Below are 11521 nucleotides of genomic sequence, written 5' to 3'. Positions count from 1 at the left end.
CAACCTAAGCATAGAAAAAGGGTAAAGCTTCCCTTACCTATTCAAACTCAAAAGATGACTTTGTGAAGAGGAAAAAGGAAAGGAAGGAACTTTGGGTCCAAGAAAGAAGCTTTATTCAACTCCATTAGCAACTCCACACCATCCATACCACTGAAACCCCAAGAAACACATCAAAACCATGAAAATTACGACTACTATGAACTTCTAAATGTGCATATGAAGGGAAAACGGAAATGGAAGGTAAGAGGGAAAAAAGAAGGGTTCTTTACCATTGAACTAGCCCTCAAACTCAAATAAAGCACTGCTACAAAGTCCTTTGAGCAAAGGAATTCAAGGTCCTAAGCTCTTCAATGGAGGGTGGTCTTGGATAGGAACAAGGGAGTGAAATGAAAGTGTTTTTTTAGTGTGGTTCAGATTTACAAGGGTTTGCAAAGGGTTTATGATTCTTTCACTTCCTTCTAATCACACCCCTTCACTTTACCCACCTCATCCCTATTTCTCAAGGCCCACTCATCTAGGCCCAAACACTTTAAAAACCAACTAATCACATAAGCAACATGGTTTAAGCATAAACATAAATATATACAACACAAACCATCACTTCATGATTAATTAATTAATTAATTACAAGAACTTAAGTTAAATTTATTATTCTTGTAATCTAATTAAACACTTAATCAAATATTATGAAAATCACAGTGTTACAACCAACGGGGAGAAAGTCTGACGAGCATGTTCTGATTGGAGAGAGAGAAAAGGTAAGCCCAAACATCAACTTTTTTACAAATGATTTTTCTATTGTGATAGTGACTATAGATGAAAGTTCTCTTCTAATTTATTTTGAGCTTAATTTTGCCTAAATTCAAAAGATAGTAACACAAAAGGAAAGGTATGTATGTTTTACAAAAAAGAAACTTTACGTTACTTCCCTTTTCAGCTACTTTACCATTGGTGAGTATTGGGTGTGACTTATGTAAATGTATAAATCATTTAGGCGTAAGTCATAAAGTCCTAATGGATGTGTAACAAGAGATACTAAGTCTTATAACACTGGTTTGCACAAGTAGTCGACATGAGTTCTTTAACAACATGTTGGACGCTGATCTAATAAAAGCGGTTAAGCACAATTTGCTACTTGTGAGTGGAAACTTTACTTATAAGAGCTTATAGGATATGTTGTGTAGACTTGGAAGCTCATTATGTGGTAGATCATGTTCACTTAGACAATAACTCATTAGTAATAAACAATTTGTACCTTTATAATCATCAAAATTCAAGGTAGGGATGGGTCATCCAATGATCATGAGATCGTCCACACCTAACAATCTTCCTTTTTTTAATGATGACAAACTATATAAATTTTGATCATATAACAACATAATCATGATAAGATATAATATGAAGTGCATGATTATGAGTTTTGTATAAGAGTTATATCAGAGCATATATGTATGTAAGGTTTGTAAGAACCCTCTCTGAGTCCAACAACCTTAATGCATGTAGAAAGTAGTAGATAACAGAGCTAAATATACATACCTATCTATGGACACAAAAATAAATTAGAAAGCATATGAACACATATGAATACCAAACCACTTATGTTATTAAGATATCTTTTGTTACATCAAAATTCTTCTTATACTTCTCCCCATTTTGTCATTAACAAAAAGAGAGGGTTCAAAGCAAGAAAAAATATTTGAAGGACATCATCATCACTCTTGAGATGGTGATGGTGGTGGTTGGGTTGGTGGTGGTAGAGGTGCTTCAGACTGAGATGTTGCTGCTGGTGGTGGTGGTTTTGTTTGGGCTAGTGTTGGTGTAGGGGCTTCTATTTGAGTAAGTGGTGTAGGCTGGAGTGGACAGGTGGAGGTGTAATACATTGTGTTTATGGAAGTGGTAGAGGTTGCGCAACATCTGGTTGATGGTGGTGCACCACTGGATGTGCAAAAACTCCAAGTACATTTATTTGAGCTTGTTGTAGATGCTAAATATGTGTCTAAGAGAAACTAGTGAACTGATCAGTAATAACACTTTGAATAGAAAGTCGATATTGCTCATTCTCCAAGCTTTTCCATTCAGTGAAGGCTTACAGCTTTAACCTTGTTTCTTCTCGTTGCTTCTTCTACTCCTTCTGGGTCTCCTCTTGTTGTTTCAACATGGCTTAAGCCATGATCTTCTAAATACGATCTTCAGTTACAACAACATGAGTGGAGTAGTTGATAGGAGCATGGTGTAAGCTCCATTGGAGCTTGTAGGCCTAGGATCTTTTTCATCAATGGATTCCTTTGCTTCTTGGAAGATGAATGGAAGCGGAATGGAGAAAGAAGAGAGAGAATAGACACCACTTCAAGGAGAAGATGAGTCTAGAAGAAGCTCACCACCATAGGAGGCTATGGATAAGAGCTTGGAGGAAGAAGGAGATGAATGAAGGGAGAGAAAGAGAAGAGCACGAAATTTTGTGCTCTAAAAGAGTTTTGAAATCTAAAGTTTAATATTCAAATGATCAAAGTTAAAAAATGCACACACATGACCTCTATTTATAGCCTAAGTGTCACACAAAATTGGAGGGAAATTTGAATTTCAATTCAAATTTCACTTGAATTTGAAATTGAATTTGTGGAGCCAAACTTTGAAGCCAAAATTTCACTAATTATGATTAGTGAATTTTAGTTATGGTTCAGCCCACTAATCCAAGATCAATTCCAAGATTATCCACTAAGTGTGCTTAGGTGTCATGAGGCGTGTAAAGCATGAAGGACATACACAAAGTGTGACTATATGATGTGGCAATGGAGTGTAGTAAGCAAATGCTCACCTCCTCCTCTAAAATTTAATTGGATTGGGCTTCTACCAATTCAATTAAATTTTATTTCCCAACACACACATCAAATATTCACTTAGTGCATGTAAAATTACAAAACTACCCCTAATACAAAAACTAGTCTAGGTGCCCTAAAATACAAGGGCTGAAAAATCCTATATTTCTAGGGTACCCTACCTACATTATGGAGCCCTAAATACAAAGATCAAATATAATGACATCCTAGTCTAATATGTACAAAGATAATTGGACCTAACCTTGGTCCATGGGCTCAGAAATCTATCCTGAGGTTCATGAAAACCCTAAGACCTTCTTCAGTAGCTCTAGCCCAATCCTCTTGGAGCCTCTTGCTCATGGCTCTAGTGACTGGTCCCTTCCTAGGGAGGATTGCATCAGAGCAACATCCTTGGGAATGTTTTAACTTGTTGAGTACACAACTACCTCCTAATGAGTTGAAGTAACTTCATTAGACTTCTTAGGCTGAATGGGTGATGGTTTTTTAGGAGCCTTTTCAGTAGGGGATGCAACAGGATGTTGTTGGTTTACTTGATCATTAGATGAATCAATATCTTCGATGACTTTTGGGTGATGTTGGTAGCTTCATCATGCTTCGCTTTTGCTTGTCCACCCTTTTCAGCAAGCTTGCATTGAATGTGCTTCTCCCACTTAGCTCTTTTAGGCTTCAATTCTTTAAATATATGCAATACAAGTGCAGAGAACTCGTCTTCATCCATCTTTTTTAGATTAAAGACAGTGTGGTGGAAGATGACTGGAAGCTTGAGCAATCTCTTGATAAATCCATCTTCATGATTTTTGACAAAGCAAGCTATGACATCGTCAAAGTGATATACTTTAGTTGGACACAACAGTTGAATGGACTCTTTGTGATCATCCTCTACTGGCCAATCTACAAAATTGGACGTGGGCGCACTCATTGAGTCAAACTATACAATTTGGTTCCATGAGGCGTATGCATCATGGTTGTCTAGCTCCCTCACCAATTTGTTGTTCTCAAGCAAGGACCTCTAACCTCTTAAATAGTTGGTGATCTGCACTCGTTATCATCATAGTCTATTGGGCATTTCTTCGTTGAATTATAGTTTGAATCCCTTCTTTATGCCTTCATCACATACAATCAATCTAGGACAGTTTCTGTCAGGCATTAGCTTGATATCAGTTGATCTTCTTATGTGTGAGCATGGTGATAAGTCTTTGCTTGGTTTGAAATCTACATCTATTTGAGAAGATCTCTTATCAACTCCCACTCATCCTTTGTAGGCTTGAGATCAACAGGATTGCTAGGAAGATACTTGATGATGGGGGGTCCAAATGTTGACACTTTTAAACCACAAAACCTGAGGAGTTGGATTCTCCTATGATGGATCCTTCTTTATAGGAAGATGTGATTACCAGGGTGTTTTAGAGAATGGATCATTATTAATTTTCAACTACTTCTTTTCTTCTTCTCTGCACTCATAGGATGGATGAGTGGTTTGTAAAGAAAAATGTCACAAGAAAAGGGTTGAATTGTGATTTATTTTTAAAAAAAATCCCTTTTAACCTAAAACAAAGTTTTCGTCTGATAACACTTTGTAGAAAACAAATAAAAGATTTTTTTGAAAAACTTATCAAATGATGTAAACATGTTTTAGAAAACACAAAATCTAAAAACTAATTCGCAGCCTTTGGTCATTTTAAAACTTTAAAGGAAAACAAGAAAGATCGGACACATGAAGTTTTATATTGGTTCGTCTACCATTGAGACTACGTCCAGTTCTTGACAAATCACCAAATTTCACTAACTTCTCACAAGTTACAAATATTATTCACTGTCACTTCTGACAACCTAGTTGGTCGCCTAAACTTTTCAAGATTGATAGGTGATAATGGATGATGTGGTTGTTGTGGAGATGATTGACGAACAAGTGAACCACATGATATGTCTTCGTGTTCAGAGTTGCTAGAACTATTAGAAAGAAAGGGTGGAGGTACGGGAGGTACAGTCTTACCAATAAGAGCTTTGTTGACATGACAATCTAATCGAATCAATCATGTTTTCAGTTTACGGTCAACTAATTAGACCTGTCGATTTGAATCAAATCCAATACTATAAGTTAAGGATAAATGAAGAATACGAGAAAACATAAAAAAAGTAAAAATATTAAACCGTTGTTTTATTAATTATTATATCGGATGACTAATAAGCAGTCCCCCACCATGGGAGAGACTTGGGCAGGTAGGTACGCCACCGACCCTGGCTAGCGTGACATGGCAAAGCAAAATGTGCTGCTAATGACTAAATCTCAATCTTTTTGAAAGATGGAGTGAGCAAAAAGGGCATTTAAGTCAGACTAAACTCAATAATAGGAAACACGCAACAAGTGGGGGTGGCGAGCGGAATATGATATATATGATATATTGATATATCATAACAATAATCCCAAAATATTAAGGGTACTGTTTTCGATTCGATCAACTCACTCACGCGCACGCCTTTCATTCCATTCCATTCCGATGCGATGACGACGACGAATTCCCTCTTCTTCTCCCTTGACTGGCACAATGAATTCTATCCTACCTATCATGATTTCTACCTTCTCCCCCTTTTCGCTCTCTTCTTCCCTTCCCTTCGCTTCTTTCTCGACCGATTCATATTCGAGGTTCGTTCCTTACCTTACCCATTGACCAACTACCAATCATATATTACTAATTAATTTTTTTTATTGACAAATATTAGTCGTTAATTGTTTGTGTTTTTTAACGATGGAATCGCACTAATTAAATTTGTAATAATCAATGTTTGTTCAAACTCTGCTTCTGCTGTTGTCTTTGACTTTTCTTTTATGACCACAGAAAGTGGCGAGACGGTTGATTTTCGGAAAGGGGCATGCGGCGCTGGACTACCATTCAGACGAGAGAAGAAAAAAGATTAGGAAATTTAAGGAATCAGCTTGGAAATGTGTTTATTATCTTTCAGCTGAGATTCTTGCTTTGTCTGTAACATACGATGAACCATGGTTTACAAATACTAGAAACTTTTGGGTGGGCCCAGGGACCCAGGTCTGGCCAGATCAAAAGATCAAGTAAGATTATTTCTCCACTTATTATTCTGCTTATGCTTGAACCATATGTATGATTTTAATTTATAACCTTTTAACGAACCAAGTCAGGCACAAGTGGTTAATGTGAGTTAAGATTGAATTGTTCGGGTGTTATTTGAGTTTGAGTTCGATCCTTTGCAAAAACAATTCTTGATCAGTTTTTATTGCCGAACTCTGAATTAGTCAGAGCCGTTTCCAACAAGAGGGTTAAGACAAAAAGAAATAACCTTTTAACATACATTGCAGGTTGAAATTGAAGGCAGTCTATATGTACGCTGCTGGATTTTACTCATACTCCATTTTTGCTTTGATATTTTGGGAAACGAGGCGCTCCGACTTTGGAGTGTCCATGAGTCATCATGTTGCTACTGTAATTCTCATTGTTCTGTCTTACATTTTCAGGTATGTTTTTTCATTCACTTGAGTGTTTCTCTTGTCATTCAAGCTTTTTTGTCCTCAAGTTTGATCAGTTTTGTAGATTTTATTTATTTCATTTTGTCTGAATTTACTTCACAAAACATGTATTTTATTTTTTTGTTGATCATGGTATTGGTACAAAGTAGTCCCGCCGGATGCGGTGACTAATCTTCGTCATGGACCATGAGCACACACAAGGTGGGTATTCCCCTCCCAACATGATTTATTCCATATCCAATGGACAACCAAGATTCGAACACTAGACCACTTGGTTAAGGGAGACAAATAGCTACCACTTGTGGCAACCATTATTGGTTGAAAACATGTAGTTTTGTCATTTGTTTCATGCATTTCATTTTACTAATGAATTTTATAATGTACTGGGTCTTAATGGAAAACAAAGGGTAAAATACTATTTCAAAATTTTAAGCAGCCTTTTGATCGAATCACACACATGAGAGGCAGAGGGAGAAAATTTTGGAACTAATTCCCACACTAGTTCTATTTTTAATTTTAATTTAATTCTCTGGAAATTTGATTTGGTTTCTCTTCTATGTTTAACAAATTCAGGTTTGCACGTGTTGGATCAGTGGTTTTAGCACTTCATGATGCTAGCGATGTGTTTCTGGAGATAGGGAAAATGTCCAAATACAGTGGTGCTGAAACTATGGCTAGCTTTGCTTTTATTCTATTTGTTTTATCTTGGATCATATTGCGTCTCATTTACTACCCATTCTGGATTCTTTGGAGTACAAGGTTTATATTTGTTTGCTTCCCAATTTACATTATTTTTCCTTCTCGCTGTTATATTTTATGGCCTTCACCTGTCTATTATGTGGCTTCTTAAAATCTAGGCGAATAACAAAATGATGTCCCTGCATATATTTAGTAAAAGTAAAAAAAGAATGAATGAAATACACTCTGAAAGGATGATGGTCCCCTGTTCAAATTCAAAATGTTTTCATCTTGTATAAAAATATACACCTTTCTGCATGTGTTCTTAACAAACACTACTAGTTTTGTTATTTTAAATTTTCATCCCATCAATTTTCCTTCTTTTTGTCTCTTTGATTTTCTGGATAACGGATTAACGATTAACTTTTCATCTATACTGGTTCCTTTGTTAAAAATTAAGAGCTTATATGCTTGAGTGGTTTGGATTATGTATTGGGCTACGACAATGATTCAGTGCCTTATAATTTGTAGAGCTGTTACAGTACCAATCTGTGTCAAAGCATGCATGTAATACACTAATACTGTAATACAAAATTACTTAATCAATTGCAGTATGAACAGAAGGAAAAGAAAATAGATTTATGTGTTATTTTAGGGAAATTCTGAAGTGATTTTAGTTAATGGTTAGATTCTCTAGAGGATTTGCCAATTCTGAGTACTCTCTTCCTAACCTTAATCTCTTTGATAGAACACAATCTTCTATTACTCAGGTTCATAAGAGAAGAAATAAAAGGAAACAGTTAGGTAACTTACTAGACAACGGTTAGTTAGTTAGCAGGAGGTAGTTTTTGACTTGGTCAGGTTGTAGTAAAAGGCCAAAGGTGTAAAGAGAGGGCTAAGAAAGATTTTTGACGTTGAATGGAGGGGTCAGGTTCCTCGAATTACTTGGCTGTTATTTTCCCTGTAATTCTCTCATCACCACTCACCAGTGAATACACACTCTTTGTTCGTTGTTGCATTATTTCACTTTCTTTTTCATCATACCCTGGTCCCATCCTATCAATTGGTACCCGAGCTCTTGAATTCAGTAGTTGGGGGTGGGGAGTACCACATTTGATGGGGAGTACAAGGATGGATTTCCCAGTAGAAGCTTTGGCGAGGGTGGCATTGGGCTGGAGTCAATTCCAAGAGGGACTAGATGCAAGATTGGAGGCAAGATTCTCCCATCAAGATTCATGCATGGATAAGCTGCAACAGATGGTGGATAGGTTGGTGTCTACATTGTCTGGAAAAGGTTCAAGAACAGGAGACCCAAGGGTTGAGACAGGGGGAGGAGATGAAGGGGAGTTTGGAGGGAATGTACAAACTGAATCTGGGAAAGCATTAAAGGAAACAAATGAAGGTAGCTTGACACACCCATCTTTGAAGGGGAGGGTGCTTTCGGATGGATAGGAAAATTGGAGGTATATTCGATTAAGGAGACTAAGGGAAGAAGAAAAGATGGAGGCAGTAATGGTGGCTCTTGAAGGAGATGCACTTTCATGGTTTCAATGTGTGAAACTTGCAATTGAAATCGATTTTGGAAGAATTCAAGACTGCCTTGATTGAGAGGCTCCAACTAGTCATGATGAGTGATTCTTTTGAATCTCTTCTAACCTTGAAACAAGAGCAGACATTGGCTAAATTTGACACCCAATTTGAAAGGCTAGCAAGAGCGGTGAAGGGGGGAAGATTAGTATTTGATGGGAATATCCAATGGGTTGAGGGAAAAGAGTCAAAATTGCATAAGAGGAAGAGTCTTTTGGAGATGATGAATAAAGCACTCACCATGGAGGAGAAAAATATATCAACGGCCAGATGTAACAACATTCTTGGAAGCAATCTTGAGAGAAGGGCAAACAACTGTGCTCATAGTTTTACAGGCACAAGAACGTCCAGGGAATGCCAACCATAATTAAAAGGGTTAAAAATAGGAATTTGTCTTCCCAAACCTCCCAGTTATCAATCTACAAGGGGTTAGGGGGATATTGTAATTCGGCAAAACTTCTTATTTGGTTTAGAGGGGAGTGGAAGTAGTCCTTCTGTTAGAATGGTTGGCTGAGTTGGGAGAGATCAAAGCTAATTTTGATGATTTAAGGAGGATGGTCAAACCAAGCTGTTTAGGGAAGAATCTGAATTAATTAAATCCTCGACATCCATCAAGCTCATGAAGGGAGCCTTATAGGATCAAGGAAAAGGTTTCATTTTGGAGCTTAATCATATTCCTGATCAGCCTGTGATAGAGATTGAAGTTGCAACAGGGTGATTTAGATAAATATCAATGTCTTTTAGGGCCCTCAAAGTCCACCTTCACATAGGAGACTATCATGAAACAGTGCTGAAACCAGATGCTCAAATTCCAAATATAAGGCCATGTAAATATTCCCATTTCCAAAAGGAAGAGATTGAAAAGTAGTCAATGAGATGTTGATGGCAGGCATCATTAAACCACATGTAAGTCCCTTTGGTATTCCTATTATTTTGGTGAAGAAGAGGGACGGGGGTGGAGATTTTTTTTTGACTATAGAACTTTAAACAAGATTACCATGCAATTTTCCAATTCTGGTGATTGTAGAGTTGTTGGATGTAATTGGAGGAGTTACAATTTTCTATAAATTGGACTTGAAATTGAGTTACCATCAAATATGGATGAAAGAAAAGGACATTGAAAAACTATGTTCTGCATCCAAACTATGTTCTGCACCCATGAAGGACACTGAATTTCCTGTCATGCCTTGACTTGACAAATGCTCCCTCTACTTTCCAGTCCTTGATGAATGAAGTGTTGAGGCCTTTTCTGTGGAAATTTGTCCGTGTTCTTCATTGATATCCTTATAATTATTGTGCTACAATGGAGGAACATATGAAGCACTTAGAGTTGGTCTTGCTGGTACTAATGCAACATGATTTAAAGGTTAACCAAAACAAATGCATCTTCGGGCAAGCTAGCTTTGAGTACCACCGTCATATTATCACATCAAAAGGTGTGGCGACTGATCCTAAGAAATTGGAGGCAACGTGGTTGTGGCCTATTCCTAAGGATATCAAGGGGTTAAGGGTTTTTCTTGGTCTTGGTCTTATTGGATATTACTGGAGATTCGTCAAGGAGTATGGTAAGTTGGCTCAACCCTTAACTTCTTTACTTAAAAAAGATGTTTTCCATTGGGATAAAGAGGCATAACCAGCCTCTGTGGGATTAAAGGCTGTTACTACTTTTCCTATATTGGCAGTCTTGAATTTCTCCAAACAATTTTTGTGGAAATTGATGCATTAGGGACTGGAATGGGTGCAATTCTTTTACAACATGAAAGACTGTTAGCGTTTTGGAGCCAATGTTGGCTGTGAAGTAGAGACACTACCTGTTGCACAGGCATTTTTTAATCAGAACAGATATTATAAGTTTAAAGTTTCTTACTGAATAGAGACTAATGAGTGAGGGCCAAATTAGATGGGCAACTAAGTTGATTTGTTGTGATTTTGAAGTACTATTGGGTAAGGAAAATTCAGTTGCAGATACTCTTTCTTGTGCTTCTTTTGCTGCCCTTTCATTAGCACAGGGAGTGGAATGGCTTGATTAGGAAGAGGAGTTGCGAGGGGATCCTCGTCTTCTGAAAACTTTTCAAGATACTCTTGCCAATAGTACAACTTACCCTACACGGAGGTCATTTGTTCTATAAACAGAGACTAGTGTTCTCCAAACAATCACCTTATGTTCCAATACTCTTGAAGGAATTCCATGATATATGCATGGGGGGCATTTCGGGTATTTTAAAACTTATAAGGGTGGCAGGGGTTGTGATTTCGGAAGGCATGAGGTCAGATATAAGAAATTATGTAGCATGTAGTGAAGTTTGCCAACAAAATCAATCAAGCACTCTCACCTACCTCCTCTGGTCTCAAATATAAGAAGAAAAAAAACATGGCACACTAAGAAAGTTAGTTAACCACATTTAATTGAATTAATTTCAATTAAAAGTAATTTTTTCCCCAACTTACCCTTCATTGGAACTTGTTATCAAAGATAAGAAAGAGTCATTGAAACTAGAACCTCAATTAAATGAAGGGTATTTTAGAGATAATAGCATTAAATAAGGTAAAGTTAGTTGAAATTTTCTTATATTCGTGACCAAGAAAAAGTTTTTTTTTTCCTTATATTTGAGACCAAAGGGAGTACATGAGATTGCTGCAACCCTTGTGTATTCTGACCAAGGTTTGGGCTGACATCTCTGGATTTTATAGGAGGGTTAACCTAGGCTCATGGCAAGGACACTATTTTAGTGATGGAGGACAGGCTAACTAAATTAACCCATTTATTTTCAATTACTCACCTTTTTCAGGTTAGGACATTGCAGAAGTATTCATTTAAGAGAGTTTGTTTGCATGATTTTCTTTCAATCTACTAACTGACAAGGATCAACTTTTTATGAGTGGGTTTTGGACCGCGAATTGAAACTCGAGTGTTCGTCTA

General features: G+C 37.1%; 1 protein-coding gene across 4 annotated transcripts in view; it reads left to right on the top strand.

Moving 5' to 3' along the window:
- Positions 1-5147: 5147 nt before the first annotated feature.
- Positions 5148-11521, top strand: part of LOC100782504 (ASC1-like protein) — a 9860-nt gene continuing 3486 nt past the window's right edge. For 2 of the 4 annotated variants that reach the window (XR_005892667.1, XM_006585822.3), the window contains exons 1-4: positions 5216-5481; positions 5675-5904; positions 6169-6324; positions 6910-7095. Coding sequence is in view for 3 of the 4 variants with exons in the window: in XM_006585822.3 (XP_006585885.1) it covers positions 5341-5481; positions 5675-5904; positions 6169-6324; positions 6910-7095 (713 nt within the window). In the remaining variant the exon portion in view is untranslated. Of the gene's footprint in view, positions 5482-5674; positions 5905-6168; positions 6325-6909; positions 7096-11521 lie in introns of all 4 variants that reach the window. The other 2 variants (XM_006585823.4, XM_041018455.1) reach the window with 2 other exon arrangements.

The sequence above is a fragment of the Glycine max genome, chromosome 8 (assembly GCF_000004515.6).
Source record: "Glycine max cultivar Williams 82 chromosome 8, Glycine_max_v4.0, whole genome shotgun sequence".
Taxonomy (NCBI): Eukaryota; Viridiplantae; Streptophyta; class Magnoliopsida; order Fabales; family Fabaceae; genus Glycine; species Glycine max.
The sequence above is the reverse complement of the archived record's forward strand: the minus strand, read 5'-3'. Positions and strand labels throughout refer to the sequence as shown.